Source organism: Tachypleus tridentatus, chromosome 9, assembly GCF_004210375.1.
Source record: "Tachypleus tridentatus isolate NWPU-2018 chromosome 9, ASM421037v1, whole genome shotgun sequence".
Taxonomy (NCBI): Eukaryota; Metazoa; Arthropoda; class Merostomata; order Xiphosura; family Limulidae; genus Tachypleus; species Tachypleus tridentatus.
In genome coordinates this window covers 144,881,693-144,907,425 of record NC_134833.1, presented here as the reverse complement: position 1 = coordinate 144,907,425, position 25,733 = coordinate 144,881,693, and the positions used below count along the sequence as shown (strand labels likewise).

The window sequence follows — 25,733 nt, the reverse complement described above, 5'->3', positions numbered from 1 at the left end:
ACATAGTGTTTTACCCTAACTGTAGACCATTCACATAGTGTTTTACTTAACTGTAGACCATTCACATAGTGTTTTATGAAACTGTAGACCATTCACATAGTGTTTTACCCTAAGTGTAGACCATTCACATAGTGTTTTACCCTAACTGTAGACCATTCACATAGTGTTTTATGTAACTGTAGACCATTCACATAGTGTTTTACTTTACTTTAAATCATTTACAGCATGCATTACTTAACTCTTAAACTACTTACATCATATCTCACTTAAGATTTAATGCATTCACACAATATATTACTGAATAGACAGACTTGAAGAGTGTTAATTAGTGCTTGTTTGTTTTGGAATTTTGCACAAAGCTACTTGAGGACTATCTGCGCTAGCCGTCCCTAATTTAGCAGTGTAAGACTAGAGGGAAGGCAGCTAGTCATCACCACCCACCGCCACATCTTGGGCTACTCTTTTACCAACGAATAGTGGGATTGAAAGTCACATTATAACGCCCCCACGGCTGGGAGGGCGAGCATGTTTGGCGCGACTCGGGCGCGCGACCCTCGGATTACGAGTCGCACGCCTTACGCGCTTGCCAGGCCTGTTACACACAGAAGAATGCCATAATGTTTACGTTTGTTACAAAGAGGGAAACGTAAGACAATAAAACACGAGCACGACGTTTAACTTTTGTTACGCTATTTAAATGGATTTGCAGATAGTAAAATAAAACACATTACAGAATCTCTCTTTTTCTTTGAACTTTATTTTTGACCTGTTTATTATCTATATGTGACTTTATAATGCCAAATTACTATTATACTTTCACTTATTTACTTACTAACGTCTACCTATGTGTCGATTGCTTTCAGAAAGGAAATCATGCTACATATTTATGACAACGAGAGCTATGAACAAGATATTTTGTTCTATGTTGAATTGGGAGACCCGAAATTGGAAGAAGGTAAGACGGTTAGGGACTAGAGTAATTCTGTATTATCAAAATCCTATTCTTAGTAATATCGAGGTTAAAGAATGTTCTTATAATCTTAATAAACTACAGCGACATGTCTGTCGCACTTGCTGTTTTAGTCTGCGAATACATGTGCTCTGTCTGTTTATATTTGGTTTATTGCTCGTCAGATTTCACGTTTCATCTTAGATGTTGAAGAGAACGCCAGGAAGAACGCCGACGAGAGTTCTGGAAACCCAGAGTTGACGGAAGCTGAAAAAATTGCGCTGCTAGGAAAACCTAGGCTGGGAGAAAACTACAAGGCTACCATACGTATTAAAGAGAGTAAGGAATTCAAGGTACGTAAAACAGTTCAATCACCTTGTTCCCAAAGAGGCTACGAAAATGTCAAAGGAAAGAAGGCAGGAAATGGATAATAACTAGGGTTCGTGACTTACTGAACGAGGTAACCGGGGGGGGGGGAATAAAACCACCGTGTAGATAGGTATGTAAAGTGTCTTGTTTCATTATTACGGGGGAATAGCTTTTAGCACAGAGTAAGTAATATGAATTGAGTTGCACAAGGAATTTTAATCGCACGTGTATAACAAGAGAGTTTCACACACACACACACACATTTTGCATATATTTTCTGCTTGAACTATTTTCTTGTTTGTCACATGGGAGTCTCCTGTAATATTTAACTCTTATGTGTCACACTTAGCTTATCTCCTTTTAGCGTTTTATCTACTTAATATTCTTTCTTTCTTTATTCGCTTATCTCTTTGTATTTCACAATGAACACACCCTCTTCCAACAACGTTTCTAATCTTAACTTTAATGTATTTCACCTCCACACTGAGTCGTTTTTAACATTTTTCTTTGATTGGCCTTCTTGTATATATATATGTTACACCGGGATTTTGCTTCTTTGCTTAAAAAAGAATATAAAGAAGTCAAGTGAGTAGAACACTACAACGACTTTAAGAGAAAATTGTAAGTGGTACAAAGAAGTCAAGTGAGTAGAACACTACAACGACTTTACGAGAAAATTGTAAGTGGTACAAAGAAGTCAAGTGAGTAGAACACTACAACGACTTTACGAGAAAATTGTAAGTGGTACAAAGAAGTCAAGTGAGTAGAACACTACAACGACTTTAAGAGAAAATTGTAAGTGGTACAAAGAAGTCAAGTGAGTAGAACACTACAACGACTTTAAGAGAAAATTGTAAGTGGTACAAAGAAGTCAAGTGAGTAGAACACTACAACGACTTTAAGAGAAAATTGTAAGTGGTACAAAGAAGTCAAGTGAGTAGAACACTACAACGACTTTAAGAGAAAATTGTAAGTGGTACAAAGAAGTCAAGTGAGTAGAACACTACAACGACTTTAAGAGAAAATTGTAAGTGGTACAAAGAAGTCAAGTGAGTAGAACACTACAACGACTTTAAGAGAAAATTGTAAGTGGTACAAAGAAGTCAAGTGAGTAGAACACTACAACGACTTTAAGAGAAAATTGTAAGTGGTACAAAGAAGTCAAGTGAGTAGAACACTACAACGACTTTAAGAGAAAATTGTAAGTGGTACAAAGAAGTCAAGTGAGTAGAATATTAAAACGATTTCAAGAACTAAACGCTAGTGGTACAGGTAAGTATAGCAACGAAACTGCTAAACTGAGAGAACCCTGCGTTAAGAACAGATAACTGGTACATCCAATTACGATTAAGTAGCAGCATAGCAAATTTAAATTAGAAATGTGCAAATGAAGATTATTTGTATTAAATCGAATATTGGGTTTACATTCTTTATAAAAAAAGAGAAACGTCGTAAAGAGAGTAAATTGTAAAGACTTTTGAATGAAAAGAAAAATGAACTCAGTAATAGATGTATAAAGACAATATTTGTAATAGTCTGCAGTAAATAAAAACGTACTAAAAACTATACACCTATTTCTAGCGTGACTGCCATAAATCAGTTTTTTTTAGAAGTTTGTTTGTTGAATTTCGCTCAGGGCTTCTGGAATACAATCTGCTGTAGACACTCCTACTTTTGAAGTGACAGACTAGAGTAAAGGCAGCTAGTCAACTCTACTAACTCGTTGGTCAACGAAAACTAGGATCTCTTTGCTTAAAGGGCGAGCATTTTCGGTGATAGAATTCGAACCCATGACCACCATATCGCGGACCGAACTCCATAACTACCCAGCCGTGTGAAGACTTGGCAGTTGGAGTCTTTTATTGGAATAAGATATCCGAGTTAAATGTTATTAACCAATATAAAACATCAAGATAGAAACAAACAAATATTTTACAAGTTTTTAAATAGTTGGTTCACATACCATATACAGTCTATTGTTCTAATCAGTTTCCTCAGTAAACAATACACCCTTCAACTCTTTTGATGGAGCTCTTAATCTCAATGCAGAATCTGCTACATGCGTTTGGGTAGAAATATTTATAGCATCTTATTATACAAAGTAATTACTTGTCACATACTATGTGACGTAGTACAACGTGTTTCGCGACTGGCTTCCAAATAAAGTCAAGCGTTGCTTATTTTGTCAGGCATGACTATCGTGCTGTCATTTGTGTCTGATGTCTTTGTCAAGAGATTATAACTCAGTGTAATTTTCCAAACGTGTTAATGATTTCAGAGAGACTGGATGTTTAATTGAGAAGGTGCCATATCGTAGTACGACTGATGTAGTCAAAACTGAGATACATGTATAAATTTATAAACATTAAAAAAATAATGTGTTTGTAAACGTTGTTTTAACCAGTGAATTTTTATTTTATTTTTTTGTAACACACCGCTTACAAAAAGAGTTACGAAACGTTAAATAATGAAAATGTAAAAGCTAATCAGAAAAATTAAAGTGCGCCCCATAGAAAAATAGTGATGTACTCCTGTAAGATTTTAGTTTCTCTTTATGACGTGCAGATAAGTACAGTATGTTATTTATCAACTTTTGAACATAAGTATTATGAAAGACCAGTTCCCAAGTGGCACAGCGGTATGTCTGCGGACTCACGCAGCTAAAAACCGGGTTTCGATACCCCTGGTGGGCAAAGCACATAAAGCTCATTGTGTTGCTTTGTGCTTAATTCTAAACAAACAAATAAAATACCTTCAACATATCAACAATTTTCTTTCTTTCCTTGGTCTAACATGACTGGGTGTCTAGGATCCCAGACTTGCAATCTGGTAATAATTAGTTATCTTCCTTCTGGTGTTTCACCACTAAATTATGGACAGACTAGTGCATGTATCTTCCAAAATGTCACATTATACTGAACAAAACTAACTATCCTTACTTGTGTGCGTAAGTGGAATGAAAACGTACTGCCAACAGATTACATGTCGACGGTGTTACAAAACACGTAAAAGGATTCATAGCTGTACTCTGAAATGCAACAGATTACATGTCGACGGTGTTACAAAACACGTAAAAGGATTCATAGCTGTACTCTGAAATGCAACAGATTACATGTCGACGGTGTTACAAAACACGTAAAAGGATTCATAGCTGTACTCTGAAATGCAACAGATTACATGTCGACGGTGTTACAAAACACGTAAAAGGATTCATAGCTGTACTCTGAAATGCAACAGATTACATGTCGACGGTGTTACAAAACACGTAAAAGGATTCATAGCTGTACTCTGAAATGCAACAGATTACATGTCGACGGTGTTACAAAACACGTAAAAGGATTCATAGCTGTACTCTGAAATGCAACAGATTACATGTCGACGGTGTTACAAAACACGTAAAGGATTCATAGCTGTACTCTGAAATGCAACAGATTACATGTCGACGGTGTTACAAAACACGTAAAGGATTCATAGCTGTACTCTGAAATGCAACAGATTACATGTCGACGGTGTTACAAAACACGTAAAAGGATTCATAGCTGTACTCTGAAATGCAACAGATTACATGTCGACGGTGTTACAAAACACGTAAAAGGATTCATAGCTGTACTCTGAAATGCAATATTCTCAAGGGAAAAAGCTACGTTTTCATAAACACTGGAATTGCTTGTGAGTTCGCTCTGACTGGGGTACCCACGCCCACCGTATATATATATATGCTCAGTTTTGTTATACATTATAAACATCAGCTATAATTTTCTACTGTGAGTGCAATATAAGAGTAACTGTCAGTTTCTTAACGGGATATGGTAGTGCTGTTGTCAAGCTGCCTCCTTCTGGCCAATAGTACAAAATTACGGAGAATTCTTCCAAATAGGTAAGTCAGATAATGACGTCGTAATATCGATGCCTACGTAACATGACTGTCAGAAGACAGTAGCGAAGTCAAGTTTTTAGATATCCATTGTTCAGCTTTCTAATTACGTATAGAAGGTTTATTTCATTACGATTCTTTAACCTTTGCCACACTCGCACGGGTTGATATATAACACATATTTATCTTCTTTAACCTTTGCCACACTCGCACGGGTTGATATATAACACATATTTATCTTCTTTAACCTTTGCCACACTCACACGGGTTGATATATAACACATATTTATCTTCTTTAACCTTTGCCACACTCGCACGGGTTGATATATAACACATATTTATCTTCTTAAACCTTTACCAAACTTGTACGGGGTGACATATAACCCACGATATTTTTCCAAAATATCTGATTATTTGGTAAGTTTCTCTTTTGCTACCAGTTTCTTTTAAAATTAAATCCTACGTTTATTAGGGACAAAAAATAGCTCAGGTCACAAGCTAGTTTGTCATTTACAATAAGTATTAATATTATTTCCTCCTACATTCGGAAAATGACAATATATTACCCACTTGAGGTGCAGGCAGGCCTACTTCAATTTCAAGTGTAGCCGATGGCTTGGAGGAAAGGTTGAATAAATAAATATAGAGGACGCTGTTATCGCATCCACGAAGAGTGTCATTTTACATTTTTAAAAAGGCATGCTTTATTTGAAAATATATAACATATAACTTACCTTATTTTTCAAACTCAAAATATCTGGTTTGGATTCAAAAAAGAGCAAACGATAAATATTGGACAACATAGTGTCTGTTTAAAGTATTATATTACTGCTATAATTTGTTCAACAGGTGTCACTGTCGTCGGTTTATATTGATTGTGGATGTCCGAAATTTTTTTTGTCGCAAACTTTGTCGGAGTTTAAAACTTTGTTTTCCGTCTTGTACCATTTTGTTTTCTTCTATATCTATTTTTTTTGTAACTCTACTTTATTTTTCATGCACGTGTTCTCTGTCACTTTCTGACAAAAATATTGAACTTCCAAAAGAGATTGCTTCAAAATACAGTAAAAAGGAACGCCTTCTACTTTCAATGAACGTTAACATCACGTTTCCTACATCTCTTCCAGTTTTAAATATTTTAATTCTACGTAGTTTTCTTATTAATTTATTTAATTGAGATGGATCACTAAGATACATAATATGTTACAACGACGGTCTGGCATGGCCAAGTGCGTAAGGCGTGCGACTCGTAATCCGAGGGTCGCGGGTTCGGGCCCGCGTTGCGCCAAACAGGCTTGCCCTCCCAGCCGTGGGGGCGTTATAATGTGACGGTCAATCCTACTATTCGTTGGTAAAAGAGTAGCCCAAGAGTTGGCGGTGGGTGGTGATGACTAGCTGCCTTCTCTCTAGTCTTACACTGCTAAATTAGGGACGGCTAGCACAGATAGCCCTCGAGTAGCTTTGTGCGAAATTCAAAAACAAACAAAGTTACGACGATATAAAACCAATAATGACAGAAAGAGTAAGCAAACACATGAATGAAACAATTATGAATTGGATTGTTCTATTTTTAATTATTTTTAAAAATAAATTTGGAATCAAACAAAATTTTAATAATCTGTTTTGTTACTGTTTCAATAAGTACGACAGTGAAGTTTTAGTTTGGTTAGATATAGGAAGAGGGCATTACCAGGTGGTTAAGGCGCTTGACTCGTAAATAGAGGGTCGCGGGTTCGAATCTCTGTCACACCAAACATGTTCGCCGTTTCAACTGTGGGGACTTTATAATGTGACGGTCAATCCCACTATTCGTTGATAAAATAGTAGCCCAAGAGTTGGCTGTGGTTGGTGATGACTAGCTGCCGTCCCAATAGTCTTACACTGCTAAATTAGGGACGGCTATCGCAGATAGCCCTCGTGTAACTTTGCGAGAAATTAAAAAAAAAAAAAAAACAGGAAGAGAGAAAAATGTTTATTATCATGTTTTCAATGATGGAAAAATACCAATGTAAAAATTATAACAGATATGACATATGGACAAGAACAGTTTTATAAAAACATGTTTCGCCATATTAGCTTTGTCAGAGGATCTCCCCAGTACAACCTAAAACTGGAAATGGGGGAAGGTATTTATTCGCAACGTTTTGCCACATTTACTGGCTGGTCATTCTGGAAGTGTGACTCACTATTGTAGCACGTAGGAAATATTGAATGAATAATTAAAATTATTTTCGTGAATAGTGTATTAAGTTCTACAACAACAATAGGAAAATATTATTTTTGTGGTATGGATAATCACTGTAGAAGACTTTGGTGGAAAAGTCAATTATTTTGTTGTTGTTTTTTCTTCCGATACTAAGCCTTTATATTAAAAAAATAACTATTGAAAGATATTTATAGAAAGAAGAAACAATACGTGGTTTCTATGCAACACAGACTGTAAACTTTAATTATAACGATAGTAAGTTTCTTGGCAGCACTAGAAGCAATACCACTTGTTTATAATTCAAAGTGAAAACTACATTTCGCAATTTAAATCAAATCGCTTCCGCACTCGAGTCTCCACTAACATATCGTCCTTAGGCTTTTATATAAGGTAGTAATACTTTTGTAACAACAACAACCATTTCACAATAATATCTTGACAAAATCGTTAGCGAGATCTGGAAGCTACAGGAGCTAAAGTGTTAGAGATACTTACTATCTTAGGAAGGCTGTTAAATATTTATACTATAAATCATGAGAAACTCATAGAACGCCCTCTACAAATGCTCAAATATTAAAAAATATGGCGATCTTAAAGTAATTCGAATACTTATTCAAGTTAAGATTGGAACAGATTGTATTTCAAAGATATCTATATTTTAACAAGTTTTTTAGAAGACTTATTTCCCTAGGGTAATTAAGTATTGCCACGTACTGGCAAAAGGCAAAGCTTGTTTTTTTGAATTTCGCACAAAGTTACTCGAGGGCTATCTGTGCTAGCCGTCCCTAATTTAGCAGTGTAAGACTAGAGGGAAGGTAGCTAGTCATCACCACCCAACGCCAACTCTTGGGCTACTCTTTTACCACCAAATAGTGGGATTGAGGGTTAGATTACAACGCCCCCACGGTTGGGAAGGCGAGCATATTTGGCGCGATGGCGATGCGAACCCGCGATCCTCAGATTACGAGTCGCACGCCTTAACACGCTTGGCCATGTCGGGCCTAAAGACAAACCATTACGATACATTTGTTGTCGCTACCTGTGTTGAGCTCTCCGAAGAGATTTAACCCAGAACTTTAGCGTTATACGTCCTGAAGTTAACCGCTGTGCCAACGGGAACAGGCACGGTACACACACACAGATAGACACACACATATATATAAATATATATTTGTTTGTGTAAACATAGAAATTTCTAAAAAAAAATAGAAATAAATACTTTTTTCTCTCCAGAGTTTGGTTCGAATTCTAGTCTCTTCTATTTTCACTTTTTCGCCATTTCAATTTATCTACAATGAAATATTTATTATATGGACTTACAGCAGTAAGACTCCATTTCTCTCTCTCACTCATCGGTTCCTGAGCGGAAAGGTTGAGGAATTATAGCAATTAATTGTAAAGAAAAACTAACAAAGAGAACAGAAGAAATATAATTTATGTTGTTTTTGTTTTTTATCATTGTTCTTTATCACTTTATATATATATATGCAATAATTTCTTTTCAGAATACAGTAGACAAACTGTTTCAGAAAGCTAATGTTTCACTGACAATTGGAACCTCTTCTTGGAAAGAACAATTTGTAGAAGCCATTACTGTCAGCGTAGGTAAGAGTCATTTGTCAAAGAATATAGTGTTTAAGAAAAATACTAGGCCTAATACTTAGGTTTTATGATTTGTATAATTGTAATCATTTATCGTTAGTTTATAAAAGGCGTACACACCGCAGACATATTTCCACTATTCTTAGAACTCTGAATTTCGGAAGCTGATGAATCTGGTTAGAATGTGAACGAAAACACAAAACATCCATACACCTTAATCTAAAGGTGCGTTATTATAGTGATAGTAAGTCCCTTTGTGTGGATGATGGGTGTTTGAACATTGTTTATTATTTGCCTCACCCTCTAACCAATAGTTATAAATTAGAGACGGCGACAGATAACGTAAGCATCCTTGCCATAAATACAAATAATTAGCCAACATAGAAAACTGTGGAGATTTTCAGTTAAATCAGCGTTTAGTTGTTTACTCTACACAGACCGTACTTTCACAACCTTCTATTTTTAAGTCCAACAGTTAAACCAGTGGTTTAACCTCTCACAATGTACTGTGTCACTTTACTTGTTAAACTGACCCGGCATGGCCAAGCGTGTTAAGGCGTTCGACTCGTAATTCTAGGGTCGCGGGTTCGAATCCCTGTCGCACCAAACATGCTCGCTTTCCCAGCCGTGGGGGCGTTATAATGTTACGGTCAATCTCACTATTCGTTGGTAAAAGAGTAGCCCAAGAGTTGGTGGTGGGTGGTGATGACTAGCTTCCTTCTCTCTCGTCTTACACTGCTAAATTAGGGACGGCTAGCGCAGATAGCCCTCGAGTAGCTTTGCGCGAAATTCAAAAACATTCTTGTTAAACTTTCTCATGACATGCGTTCTTGCTCATTGCGTACGTTTTATGTTTGCTGGAGCCATTTTATGAAACATTATATGCAAGAAGTCTCACTAAAAATATTAGACAAACAACGTACAAATGGACAAACAGCAATGTTTACGGTGCTGGATGTGGCCTAATGATTAGCAAGCCTGTTCTATTAATTAGAAGTATCATCAAATTTCATTTTATCTAACGAATTAAGCATTAAACACTAAGATATACCCAATAATTCACAGATACGTTCACAAAACCTTAACCAACAAGACACGCCCGAATATTATCGACATGTTTTCATTGTTGTAAATGCGAACTATCACAGACATATTTCTGTAGCTATAGCGTATATGGTGTGGTTGGAATACCATCTTTTTAGACTCTTTTAACTCTTGAAAATCCATAAGGAACTAGCTAGAGAATAAAATTGGTTAAAATATATCCTAGGCCTAACACTTAGGCCTTATGACAAGTGTAATTGTAATAATTTCCCGCCGGCTTATAAAAAGCATACACATCACAGTCACATTTCAGCTGTTGAAGACATCACGTGCTAACCTTTATTACAGCTGAAACAGTAAAAAAATAAATCACTGATTTTGCTCATACAGGATTTCTCTGATTTGAAATGTTAATGTAAAACAAAGCGCATAAAACTACATAAATATGTTATAATATTGTCTATAAATAATTTATGAGCAAAGATGTTTTTTTTCTCCATAACCATGGAGAATATTCACATCATGATAATTAACAAGATGATAAAAATATATAAAAATTTCATAATTGACTTCTGTTTATAATTTCAGAATTTTTCCCATCTTACGGTGATAGCAAAAACAATAGAGGCTGGTGTGGTTTTGGGAATCAGTTGATATAAATCAACACAGATGTTGTTTTTTCACTAAAATGGTTCATTGTCGTTGTGTCTTGCGTTTCTTGTTTTCTTCACAATGCTGGTGTTCGTGGCTGTTTATTTCTTTTCGCGGTAACATTGCCTCATTAAGCACTTCCTTATCAAAAAACGACAGTGAACATATCATTTTTTTTATATGTCAAACGAAATTTCTCTCCTAGATTTTTTCTAACATCATTAATCATTATTATTATAAATTTTCTTCTGTGGTTTATTAAATTCTCGACAGAAGTTCTGATTAATAAGTAAAATATAGGAATAGCAAAATAGGCTTAATACAATTTAGTTTTGTTTGTTTTAGTTAAATAAAAACCTAATAATAAACTGTTTGTGGTGTGCGAATGAAAAATATTGAAATCCAGTTTTTATAAACTGTGAAACGTTATCGCTTTACCGCTGGGAGATCATTTAATTTAAATTTCTAAATACGATTTGATATGAATAATTTAAGAATCCAAAAAAGACTTAATGTATATACAATTTAAGAGCCCCAAAATAATTAGCATACAATTTACAAATCCGAAAAAGATTTAAATATGCACTTTAAGAAGAAAAATACTTGTACATACAATGAACTAACCTTAAAAAAAGGTCTAAATAACTGGAAGTGAAGAACCCAAAAGACTAATATGTACATTATATTATTCCCAGGAAGACTTAATGTATATAGTTAAGAAACCCAAACAAAGGTATCATACGTACAAGTGAAAAATCCAACAAAAGATTTAGTATGTTAAATTTAAGAACCCAAGAAGAACTAATATATAATAAATCCAAAAGAATAGCTAATTTATTTTAAGGATCAAAAAATGTTTAATATATAGAATTAGTAATTAAAAAGGGTTTAATATGTACAAGCAAAGAATCTAAAATAAATTTAGCATACATAAGTAAAGAATACAAAAAATACATGGTATACGTATTTTAAGATTAAAACAGAGACTTAATATATATGATTGAAAAATCTATAAAAGAGATTTAAATGTACAAGTAGTGAATCCAATAAACTGTTTGATGTAAAAAATTGATTAATCTAGATAAAAATATTTAATGTGTAGAAGTGATGAATCCAATGCACAATTTAAGAATTGTTTTTTGTCTATTTGTTTTGAATTTCGAGCAGAGCTGCACGAGCTCTCTATACGCTATCCGTCCCTAATTTAGTAGTGTAAGACTAGAGGAAAGGCAGCTAGTCATCACCACCCCCCGCCAACTATTGGGCTACTCTTTTACCAACATATAGGGGCATTAAGCGTCATATTATAATACCTTCACGGCTGAAAGGGCGAGCATGCTTGGTTTGATAGGGACCTGAACTCGCGCCCCTCAGATTACGAGTCGAGTGTCTTAACCACCTAGCCATGCATTTAAGAACTAAAAAAAGAATTTATATATATATAATTAAAATTATAAAATGTACATGGTATAAGAATCGTAGCCGAATGATATTAGAAAGAAAATCTAATATTCTTAATCGTTCTTATAAAAACAGTGATGTATAACTGCAATTACTTTTTATTTAAAACTAATTTATTTATTAGTTAGTTATTAGTTATCACCATTAGATTCCATCAAGGAACATAGGGCCGCAATCGCTTGCGGATTGTTCAACAGGTATTTAAGTGAGTAGGTTTGTTAGCCCACTGCACCGAGCCGTCCCTAATTTAGTAGTGTAAGACTAGAGGGAAGGCAGCTAGTCATCACCACCCACCGCCAACTCTTGGGCTACTTTTGTACCAACGGATAATGGGATTGATCGTCACATTATAACGCCCCCACGGCTGGGAAGGCGAGCATGTTTGGCGCGACGCGGGCGCGAACCCGCGACCCTCAGATTACGAGTCGCATGCCTTACGCGCCAGGCCTAATTTATTTGTATAATTATTTAACTTTTGACTACAATTATAGGGGCTATATTTAAGTATGTGAATAAGTTTTTATGATTGTAACCAACACCTTGTGATTTACGAAAAATATAGATAAAAACATCATTTCTCCTATAATCCTTCCCACGTCAGGTGTTTGTACTAGTTCTTAATTGATGGATGTAAGTAAGAACAATACTAAATCAAACATTTATTTAAAAGCTTAGACTCACGAACACGAACAAAGATTTGTTTCAAAATTCAAAACATTGACAATAATAAACTTAAATACACAAACGTGTATACAACTTATAGAGCTACGTAGGATACTTACAAATACCTTCTCGACTCATTAACTATAAGCCTCGTTGTTCTTCCAATTAAATTTCATATATACACAGTATAGCGAAAGCGTTATCTTGTGGTAGTATGGATAATAAATAAGATAACAATAAATAAGGTAGCCAGTTATCACCACCCACTACCAACCTAGAATGCAAGTCAACCGCCCTAACCACCTGGCCAAATCCTATTTGTATAGATTTTGCGTAAAATTGTAAGTTAAACAACTGTTTAAAATCTTCAGATTTATTTATTATAACAGAATGTCTACGTTCTTATCAGAGTCTTAAGTTGGCAATGAGTGGTGATGCCTAGCTCCCTTCCCTCTAGTCTTACGCTGCTAAATTAGGGATGGCTATCACGGATAGTCACCTTGTAGTTTTGCACGAAATTCAAAAACAAAGAAACAAGTAAAAAATCGCAACATTTAAAGTTACCGAGCAACATTCTGTGACCATGTTACCATATCAGAAGCTGATTATTGGAGAAAATACAGAATTCTCAATGTTGAAATATGTTTTTAAATTACTTTTTTTTTGGTCCAGGTGATGGTGAAGATGAAGATGAAGGCAACGGTGACGAAGAAAAAATGCCGACTTGTTCCAATTATATTATGCATTTCTTTACACTTTTCTGGAAAATTATTTTTGCCTTTGTTCCACCGACAGGTATGTATCCGTGGGAGAATCAATAATGATGAAAGAATTTAATATAAATGAACTTACGGGTGACGTGGTCCTTCACGGATGTTCCTGAACATCTATATTATATTTTCAGGAGTTTTTCAATCGCCTCTTCCGTTTAAACTCTTATAAAGTTTCAACCTCCATTACTGCCAATGCCATTAAGTCAACCAGAATGTTGGAAAAATAAAAGTTTTAACTTGTCTTTGTTCTTCCAAATCTTAAAGTCTTGTCCTCTTATTTTTAGAATACAATACGAGGAAATTTTTAAAAAAATTTAAACATTACAAAAATTACTTCTTGCCTTCGTTATTTTCGTTTCTCAAGAGAAAATAAGTTAAGAAATTTTAGCCTATCCTCCTTAAGAAAACCATTTATCCATGTAATTCGTTGTCATTTCTTATTAAAGCACGCACGTCTCTTGCTGGATAACCTATCTCCTGGATACACGTTATATAAATTCATGATTAATGAAGCTGCTTTTCTTATGGGTAATTGTAAAGAACGCCCATAAAAACTGCAAGACACAAAATGTGAAACCGCGAATTTGCATGTATCTCCACATGGAACCAACAAATATCCATGCCAAATCTGGTGAAGATCCATCAACTGCAAAACTGTAAATTTGTATGTATTTTCCCATTAACCCAATGAATCTCCAAACTATACTTGGTAAAGATCCACCTAGAGCGGGTTAAGTAGTAACGAATTAACGCCAATAAAAACTGCAAAATGCAAAACGTAAAATTTACATGTACCTAAGCACGAACCTAATGAGCCTCCGTACCGACTTTGGAGAAAATCCATCCACACCCTGCAAATATTTACATGGACAAACAACAGACAGTACAATTATATTTATATAGATAAGTAATTACATGGACACACAACAGACAGTTGTATTATATTTATACAGATAAGTAATTACATGGACACACAACAGACAGTAGTATTATATTTATATAGATAAGTAATTACATTGACACACAACATACAGTAGTATTATATTTATATAGGTAAGTAATTACATGGACACACAACAGTCAGTAGTATTATATTTATACAGATAAGTAATTACATGAACACACAACAGACAGTAGTATTATATTTATATAGATAAGTAATTACATGGACACACAACAGACAGTAGTATTATATTTATATAGATAAGTAATTACATGGACACACAACAGACAGTAGTATTATATTTATATAGATGAGTAATTACATGGACACACAACAGACAGTACAATTATATTTATATAGATAAGTAATTACATGGACACACAACAGACAGTAGTATTATATTTATATAGATAAGTAATTACATGGACACACAACAGACAGTAGTATTATATTTATATAGATAAGTAATTACATGAACACCCAACGGACAGTAGTATTATATTTATATAGATAAGTAATTACATGGACACACAACAGACAGTAGTATTATATTTATATAGATAAGTAATTACATGGACACACAACAGACAGTAGTATTATATTTATATAGATAAGTAATTACATGGACACACAACAGACAGTAGTATTATATTTATATAGATAAGTAATTACATGGACACACAACAGACAGTACAATTATATTTATATAGATAAGTAATTACATGGACACACAACAGACAGTAGTATTATATTTATATAGATAAGTAATTACATGGACACACAACAGACAGTAGTATTATATTTATATAGATAAGTAATTACATGAACAATCCAACGGACAGTAGTATTATATTTATATAGATAAGTAATTACATGGACATACAACAGACAGTAGTATTATATTTATATAGATAAGTAATTACATGGACACACAATAGACAGCAGTATTATATTTATATAGATAAGTAATTACATGGACACACAACAGACAGTAGTATTATATTTATATAGATAAGTAATTACATGGACACACAACAGACAGTAGTATTATATTTATATAGATAAGTAATTACATGGACACACAACAGACAGTAGTATTATATTTATATAGATAAGTAATTACATGGACACACAACAGACAGTAGTATTATATTTATATAGATAAGTAATTACATGGACACCCAACGGACAGTAGTATTATATTTATATAGATAAGTAATTACATGGACACACAATAGACAGTAGTATTATATTTATATAGATAAGTAATTACATGGACACACAACAGACAGTAGTATTATATATATATAGATAAGTAATTACATGGACACACAACAGACAGTAGTATTATATTTATATAGATAAGTAATTACATGAACACCCAACGGACAGTAGTATTATATTTATATAGATAAGTAATTACATGGACACACAATAGACAGTAGTATTATATTTATACAGATAAAATAAGAATTTAATATTTATCTAATACTATTTGCACTTTCAGGAATAAATTGGAAGAACAGGCTAACATAAGATATGTATTTTTGCACAATATAAGATAATATAAAACTAACTAATCACCGAATATAAATAGATAAATAGACATGGTTTAAATACTGTATTTAGATTACACAGGTTTCTGCAGCATTATTAATTTAAACTTTCTAATTTTGTAAACATTATAACACTAAATCCTTATTTTTAAAATATTGTGTATGTTCTGACAGACTACGTGGATGGCTGGCTTTGCTTCGTTTTTTCAATTATTGTGATCGGCTTTCTTACCGCCATCATCGGTGACCTGGCTTCGCACTTCGGATGTACTCTCGGTATTAAGGACTCTGTGACTGCTATTGTTTTCGTTGCTTTGGGTACGAGCGTTCCAGGTAAGAAAATTTGTACTTCATTTTGCCATTAGTGGGCTCTCAGTCGCTTTGTTTATAAGTCTTCTTAACATCAGAAACTTTTATTCTGTGTTACGATTTAATGCGTGTCTTTTTTTTTTCTGTCATATTAACATCGATTACTGACACTGCATTATACGAAATGCAAAACATTAAAGCATGGTTACTCTCTAATTATATATATACATATATATGTTTAGCAGCGCAATACATTGAACTTGGTAATGTTTATCCGCTAAACATCGAATGCCACCATAAAACGAACACAAATAGCCATCTAATCTTCAACCTTACAACTTCAAGAATTCCAACTTATCCTAAACGACAGATTTCAAACAAAGATTATTTAAATTTCAACTCACAACATACGTTGAAAATGATCTAATCAACACAATGATTATAATATTAATAAAAACAACTTTATCATCCTAAGCATTAATTTTTTGCGCGTTAACAAATTTACGTGTTGAAATATTTTCCTCTAGTATCTCAGTGACTCAAGTTCTGTTCTTTCATAGACATTGTTTCACGTCATCAGTTTTCAGCCTTTCTTGTAAATGATGAACAAATCTCAAGAAACAAGTTAATGACGTTGTGGAATGAAATATTTAGAAGTTTATTTTCTGAACCTTAAAGTTTCTTTATTATGAATAATCGATTAGGCCCATAATATTAAACGTAACATCTCTCATTTTTCTTTACCTTATCGGCTCTGGATCAACTCATGAGAGTTTTAAAAATATTACCATCTTCCAAGAAGTAAAAAAAGTGTGCAAGTGTTTTAAAATTCATCTTCAGTCGTTGCTCATCCTCCAACAGAAACGTTAACTATCTTTTATTCTTTAGGCAAACACACAAACTTATATAAAATGTATTTATACGAATAAAATTCCATCCACTCTTATTACTTGTTCTTCGTTCTGAGGGAGCATGTTAAAGCGTGCGAGTCGTAATCTGAGGGTCGCGGGTTGGCATCCCCGTCGCGCCAAACATGCTCGCCCTTTCAGCCGTGGGGGCGTTATAAGTTACGGTCAATCCCACTATTCGTTGGTAAAATAGTAGCCCAAGAGTTGGCGGTGGGTGGTGATTACTAGCTGCCTTCCCTCTAGTCTTACACTGCTAAATTAGGGACGGCTAGCGCAGATAGCTCTCGAGTAGCTTTGTGCGAAATTCAAAAACAAACAAAAACAATCGTTCTGAGGGTTATGTTAAGTTAGGCCAACTCCGTGTGTTTATGTGTGAAGCCACATTAAAGTGGAACATACACGATAAAGTTCCCCTCATCACTTCGAAAATTTTGTATGAGCTTTACCACACATTCACAATAACTTTAAAGTCTTCTCTTGTTACTGTACAAATGTCAGTAAGAGCTGATCGACAGTCTTAAGCATATTTCGTTTTAAAGTCTTCCCTTGTAACTGTAAAAGATTATCAGAGATTAAAAATGTTTTTAGTGTAAAATATATCTGAAGATAAATTCTATAAACGTTAAATTTCTTTACTAGTTAATACAAAAATAAATCTGTAATCGTTTGCCAATTTATTTTTAATAAAGTGGCTGTTGAAGCAATTACTGAATATTTTTGCTCAATGTACATATTCATTAAGCGCCATCTGTTGACTTGGTGTACAATTATATGCTGAAATCAGGGAAACCTTGAGTATGGATTAAGAGTGTGAATTTGTCGAATTGTTTTAGAAGTATGCTATCTCTGGACATTTCACCGTTTTTGTTTTCGGATTTATTCGACTGTATTAACCTTCAAAATAGTGCTATGCTCATGTATCGTGTACCTTGTTCAAATTATAGATCAGAAAATGGTATAACATTCTCATTCCGCTATTAAACAAAGAAGGAACACAACATTTCACTGATTTAACTCAAAGTTTCGAAGTATAAAGAAAAAATAACCATTGTTATTGGTGCATTCTTCTCAGAAAGGTGAATATATATATATATAGTTATATAATTAATTAATAAAGAGAGAAGAAGATTACATTATTAGGAAGAACAGTGTGGATTTTATACATTGTATTCAAACCTTAGATGAAAAATAATTAATTCTAATATTATATATGAAAAAGCAAAAACGTAGCTACAACACAATCATGTCACACCTGGGCACACACCATAAGGTGGGTAGTTATGCAGTGTGTTCTGGTTTCTGATGGAAGTGACACACTAATTACGTTGGGTACACCGTCTATCCAGTTTAATCTCAGTTTCGCAAGTCTCACATTATTAACATAAATAAAAGAACACATGTGGAAGCTCTTGCCAACAATATTCCATATTTTTAACATCTTTCGATCTGTTCAGCCAGATGTGAGAAGGTGGTTGGTCAAAAAAAAAATTTAAAAAATCCAATAAGAAATAATTGGAATACAATACAACAATGGGTGAGATAGTAAAACTATCCTTGAAGCTGACATTCCAGTCGCCACAATAATGTTTGGATATAAACACTACAATGTCAAGACATTACTATATTAAGCCTAACCTAAAATGTTAGTATAGCTTCCATCCTCCACCCATCCATCCATGCTAATGCCAAGACCTTAAGGGCCTACAGGAATTACGTAGTAGCATGTCTTATATAGGGAAAGTCATACATCCACATTAAGCACCCATACAAGATACAGTCCAAATAGGTAATCCCAGTAATTTCCCGTACAAAAATTAAAAATATAATTTAATATGTTTATAATAATTTCGTGTATACTAGTATATTGAAATTTACGTACATATTTCGTATACTTATAACAATAATTTAAACTATTTAATTAAATTTATCTTATCAAATCCGTTAACTATCAGATTATTTATTAATACGTTAGTGTTGGATATTATGAACTGTTCATTGTTACAAACTCTAAAATATCTGTGTGGCTGTGAATGTATGATGTTTTGTATGGTATTATTTAGTACATTACTATGTGATAAAGAATGTCCAAAGATATGTAAAATCGTTTCTTTTATCACAAATTTTGAGATTATAAAAATATTACGTATTTTAATATCTAAATAATGTATTTTGATATTTGATGCAGAGGTGTTTTCGACTTATAGAATTGTAAGATAAATATTACTGATAAAATTATATATAATATATTATTAATTTTAATTAAATCATCAATATATGTATAAGTTACAAAAATAATAAATTTACCAATTTATTTTTATAATAACAAAGATATAAATAAGCAACACTGCTTGAATAATCGGCACCAGTCGGTATACCTACTGTTCGTTTATGAATATGTTTATTAAAATGAATATAGTTGATACATGTACCAAAACTGAACATATTTTTGAAGTTATTAGCAGTAACAGTTTAATTTCCTATAAGTATATCTATAAATTGATCTACCAAACGAATTAATCGTCATTACCAAGTGCTGTCATTGTAAATAAAGTAGTAAAATCATAAGTTCGTATTGGAACTGTTGAGTGTTTTTTATTTAAATTTCCTAATGTATTTAAGATCAATTCTTTGCTTGTAATTATACAGAACTCGTGTTTACTACTTGAGTTTTGTCGTAATTTAAGAAATAACTTATGCAGTAATTTATTTAATAAAACTGCAAGCTGTTCGAGTATAGTTTTTACTGAACTGGAAATAAAACGAAATTTAATAGGAGATTTATGTAGTTTCGGAAAGGATATAGATTCGATAACTCTGAATACTAACTTGCTTTAACATAATTTTTTACAGCTTTCAACAAATTGTTGTGTTGATATGTATCATCTTTAGACCTATGTTGTAATTGAAATGTTTGTGTTGTATCTATTTCATTAGTTACAAGTCGTGCATAAAAATGTTGTTTGATAAAACTAAAATTACAAATGTTTTTACCGATGGGTACGATAATATGTTTTCCTTGTATTTTCTATATTTTATTTTTAGACTGAGAAAATGTAATGTCTATTGAATGTTTTTAAAATCAAGTTATTTAAAGTTAATTATTAAAAAGCTAATTTATTTTTAATTTTATTAATCACATAATATCTCTATTCTAGAAACAGGTTGCATAGAATAATTAAGTGTGAGAATATAATAATCTATATTTTTCTTTATAAAAGTAATTACAGTGATAAACATTTAATATCAACAGAGCTAAAGCAAATGTTGTTATTTTTAAGTATTTGAAATTCCAATAGGACCTCTTGTATATATTTAAAGATATTTTTAAAATAATTAAACTATAGATAATGTTCAGAATTTACAGTGTGGTCTTCAACACACTTCTTTACAGTTCTGTTTCACCCATCAAGATACAAATAACGCGTATATTGTTTGATAACTTCTGCATCATGACAGAACAATACAACTGGTCAGATGTTTCGTAACAAATTTCTAATTTCTTATAAATGAGACACAAACACTAAAGACTTACATAGTCAACTTTTGAACAGCATACAATTAACATCTGATACTCAAGTTGGTGCATACAGCTGTCAGAGGAGCAGATGTAACACTTGTCCTGATATTGATCGTAGAACGTGTGTCAGAGGGCCTAAATCAACGTATTCTGTGAACAGCCATTTCACCTCTAGATCTAAATGTTTAGTTTATTGTGTTATTCGTAACAACTGTGACCAAATCTACAAAGAGGAGACCAGCTAAATGCTCACTGAACATACACGTAAACTCTTACGTAGCATCTTTCTTAAACATCAAGATAAACCAGTAGCTTGGCACTTTAACACAGCTGATCATTCTATTAAGCACTTTAAAGTACTTGCCCTACATCATGCCACCTCTAACACCAATAAAAATCCGCTATCGAAAAAGATAAAATTTTTGAATTGCTTTGTGCTACTGCCCTCTTGCCAGAGGTATCGTCTCTGTACAAAAGTAATTATTCATAATGCGTATAAAACAAAATTTCGCATGCTGCAGTTTAACCTTCAAATAATTTTACAAAATATTGTTAATTAGTAGCTACCAAGTAGCGGGAGGCATACTTACATACTTATATCACATTATAATCCAGTAATACAATAGATAACACTGTTTAGCAAATAAATTTCAATTAGTGAAAAGATATCAGACTTAAATAATTATAAATGTATAAAACAAATAAAACAAAACAATGAAACCATTTATTTTATTTTGAACAAAGTGGCAAGTACATTAACATATTGTGTAAAAAATACCAACCCTCCTTGTGAGGACATTGTCGGTCATGAATGACTGACTTAGGAACTCTCCAAAGGGTGGAAAGTACTCATACATATGTTATTTACCCATGTTTAAGCAAGATTGTCTGGTTATGCTCCACACAATACATTTCCTACACCTAGTTTGTATTCGCAAAACCATGGAGTCAATTACTAAAACATATTATTTCGTAATATGGTTTCACAATTAGTTATTTTTCTTTGTAAACCTTCCAACTCTTCTCAAAAATTGTGCCCCCGCTAGTACAGCGGTAACTCTACGGATTTACAACGCTGAAATCAGGGGTTCGATTCCCCTCGGTGGGCTCAGCAGATGCCCCTATGTGGCTTTGCTATAAAACAAACACTCAAACACTCTTCTCAAAAAACCTAGTTTACAATTTACAAAAGTACCTCAAGCACCTAGTTCTTAAGAATAAAATAACTTAAACACCAGACACAGCCCCTTCCTCAGTGGCACAGCGGTATGTCTGCGAACTCGGTTAGAAATCGGGTTTTGATACGCATGGTGGGCAGAACACAAATAGCCCATTGTGTAGCTTTGTGCTTAATTCCAAACAATCGACCAAACCAGACTTTTGCTTTTGGAAAATTAAAATAAATGGTCACAAACACCTATTTCACCTCTTCCGAGTAATGTCTGCCACATTGATTCACTTAGGCGACACTGTATCAAAAGTTCCATGACACTGGGAAAACCATTTCTAATGGCTTTACAAACACTTTCATTTAAATCTTAACCATTATATCTTCTTTTATCTTCTTTGGTTGATGTTTCTTTTTCTTCTTGCCTCTTCAAATGTGCTTTTTTTCTTCTTCTTTTAAAGCAACCGTTTCGTATTGGTGCCAATAAGCATCATCTCTTTCGCTGCTGTGCTGCAACATGGCTCCTCAAAAAAAAAAAAAATCTTAGCATAGGTGTGCATCGAAGTGCATCTTTAAGTATAGATATAATTGATTTTATAGCCAATTACTGAAGAGAACGTTTCGCTCCACGATTTAAACAACGTGAATATTTAATTGGAACACTGTTCTGAAAGCTATACGTCCATCATTAAGTAACATTTGTTAAAGAATGTTTCCAACAGTTGTTTAAACTTCATAAAATTTGGAAAATTTCACAAATATAATATAACAAAGCACTTAAGCCTAAGATTCTTCTAATTTCCTCTTCACTGGAGACTTTTTCTTTGATTTCACTCCTTGCATATGAGTGGGAAATTAAAGAAATATTGATTGCACAGCACTGTTTTGCCAGTTTCCCAATGCTGCATCTTCAAGTGGTTATTAAATAATTTTTCATAATTTACATGATGTTGTATGAAAAGCTTGAACCAATATGTTATTTAGCATTTTTATATTGACTTGTATAATGTTTATTGTACCAGGAAATATTGATTAATGCACGTATGTCATCATTATTATTTGATCAGTGAAAGTTGTCTCCAAACTATATCGCTTGTTACAAATTATTGCACAAATAACTTGGAAGAAAGGATGGTATACTAACTTCTACATTTATAATATATCTATAATTTAGATAGTAATGAAATAATGCATGAATCTATTATACACTACGTGTCTAAAACTTAATGCGGTGAATACTTAATTGAGTACAGTTCTCTCTATATATTTCTTTAATAAATGTTTATGTTGCAAAGGAAACCGAGAAGGAAAAAAAGATGTTTCCAAGTTCGAATTACTTCCGAAAAGAATATTGTTTCTTAATACAACAGAAATTGTAGCATTAACTACCTATGGTTACATGTATGTTGAAGATTAACATGTTAACAGAGCATTGTTTTTCCCAGCATTAACGATCGTGTTGTTTCTAAACTCACTAGTTAGGCCCACATTATCATACGTTCTGTCTTTACCTTTTACTTCTGTAGCAATACTTAATCTGCTGGAAATTTATTAAAATACATACCACTAAATGATTCACTTCAGTTTTAAAATATGTAAAATTCACAACACTTAGATGCCAAAGAAAATAGATCGATGTATCTTTCTTTTTAAGAAACGTTTGAGCATCCAAATGCACAACATTTATGTGGCAGTCTTACAGCACTTATACCTCCGACAAAATGGCGCACGACTGACACGCCCGTGAATGATAGCAATCTTCCCGGATTGCATTATAAAGTGCCACACTGAGTAAACCTAACAAACGTAGACTATACATTATCATGTATGAATGTTCGTATGGAGAACCATTCTCGTTATGTATTCATAATGAAATTGTTCCATTTTATTCTCTTGAATTATATATAGTATTTTTTATGCACTAAACTAAAATAACGGAATTTTTCTCTCCTTTTTCTCCAGATACTTTTGCTAGCAAAGTGGCAGCTGTCAACGACAAATACGCCGACTCCTCCATTGGAAATGTAACCGGTAGCAACGCTGTTAACGTGTTTCTTGGTATCGGAATCGCCTGGTCGGTAGCAGCAATTTACCATGCCATCAAGGGTACCTCTTTTTTAGTTAACCCTGGCAGTCTGGCATTTTCTGTAACACTCTTTTGTGTTTGTGCTTTTCTGACTGCGCTCACTCTCATGTTGAGGCGCCACAGAGCCGTCGGAGGTGAACTCGGAGGCACTAAGAAGTACAAATTACCGACTACACTGTTCTTCATTGGTCTGTGGCTCTTATACATTCTGATGTCGATTTTGGAGACTTATGGAATCATTGTCGGGTTCTAACAAACGTTTATCGGTTATTCTTTGTACAGGAACAGGAACAGGGAATCAGAAACTTTCGAAATATTTCAGACGAGGTTTCTGTGATGAATTGGAATAATTTTATTATTTAAAATGGAGAAGACAACGTAATTTCTCTTTAGTGTTTTGAAAAAGAATGTTGGAATGCCAAGGGTAATTTTTCGAGGAAAACAAATTGAATGGAATAAGTTGTTTCCTGAAAATGAAAGCCACTGGTCTTTAGTGAATTATTTTCAGAATACGTGAACCTGTGTTGATATTTATTGTGGTGTTGAAGGTTGGTTTCAAACGCTATCTGTCAACCACAGTTAGAAGTGTGGCAAAGATATTTATATTCACGTACGAAAAATGAAACGTTTCTTCAGGTTTAAATTAATTGTAAAACAAACACTAAATGTATGTCTGATTATTTAAACAATTCCGAAGAGAAAGTGGTTATAACAAATTACTTCTTCTCTGAGTTAAAAGACTCCAGGAGGAAGCAGAATACAACAAGGTACTTCATATCTGATGAGTTAAACGACTTCGAAAAAATAGGGCTATAACAAAGTCTTTTTCTCTGACACATTAAACGACTCAGAAGAAAAGAAAGTTATAGCATAGTTCTCATCTCTCATGAGTTAAAAACATTCAAAGAGAAGAGGGTTATAACACAATACTTCATCTTTGATGAGCTAAACAGATCCAAAGAGAAAAGGGTTATAGCAGAATGTTTAATCTGTGATGAGTTAAACAGATCCAAATAGAAGATTGCTATAGCACAATACTTCATCTTTGATGAGGTAAACAGATCCAAAGAGAAAAGGGTTATGACAAAATACTCATCTCTTATGAAGTAAACGATTCATAAATCAAGTAAGCCATTAGACAGTGCTTGAACAATACAAACAACTAACAGGTCAGTTCTGTACAGTCTTTAGCGTTCGTGTGTTGTATGAAATAATAACGTATTCTTTAGTGTCTTATCCATTGAAAACAAACTTTCAAAAGCTGTGTCAGGGTTAACAGTTGTCGTTAATTAACTTCCGCGTCACTATAAAGTGCCAGAAGGTAGGAAGGTTTCTTTCAACACTCTTCTATTGCTTCCAGTAATTGGCACTACTTTTTTCTCCTTTACTTCAATGGCAGTCCTCTGTGTTGGTATAGCGCCAAAATCGATTATGTCTTCTAGGAAATTGAGTGTAGAAGAGGGATATTGGATTACTGTTCTGAAAATCTTTCTAATTCTGTCTTTTGATGTTTGGCAAATGTTAAGAAGCATATCTGTAAAATATGTTGTTGTTTTCTCCTACCACTAAAGATATTTGCTGTTGTTTATTAAAAGAGAGAGAAAGAGCTTACTGAACTTTGAAGCACTTTGCCTTGTAAACTTATATTCTATTA

General features: G+C 33.5%; 1 protein-coding gene across 1 annotated transcript; it reads left to right on the top strand.

The window, feature by feature from the left end:
- Positions 1–867: 867 nt before the first annotated feature.
- LOC143226592 (sodium/calcium exchanger 1-like) lies at positions 868–25,733 on the top strand. The gene is made up of 6 exons (XM_076457775.1): positions 868–955; positions 1,154–1,302; positions 8,904–9,003; positions 13,492–13,614; positions 16,266–16,424; positions 23,956–25,733. Exons 1-6 carry the CDS (start codon positions 874–876, stop codon positions 24,330–24,332), a joined length of 990 nt encoding a protein of 329 aa, XP_076313890.1. The 5' UTR covers positions 868–873; the 3' UTR covers positions 24,333–25,733.

Coding starts and splice junctions, on each gene's coding strand:
- LOC143226592 (XM_076457775.1), top strand. CDS start 874: ATGCTACATATTTATGACAACGAGAGCTATGAACAAGATATTTTGTTC. Junction 1,303..8,903: donor AAGAGAGTAAGGAATTCAAG/GTACGTAAAACA, acceptor ATTTCTTTTCAG/AATACAGTAGACAAACTGTT. Junction 13,615..16,265: donor TGCCTTTGTTCCACCGACAG/GTATGTATCCGT, acceptor ATGTTCTGACAG/ACTACGTGGATGGCTGGCTT.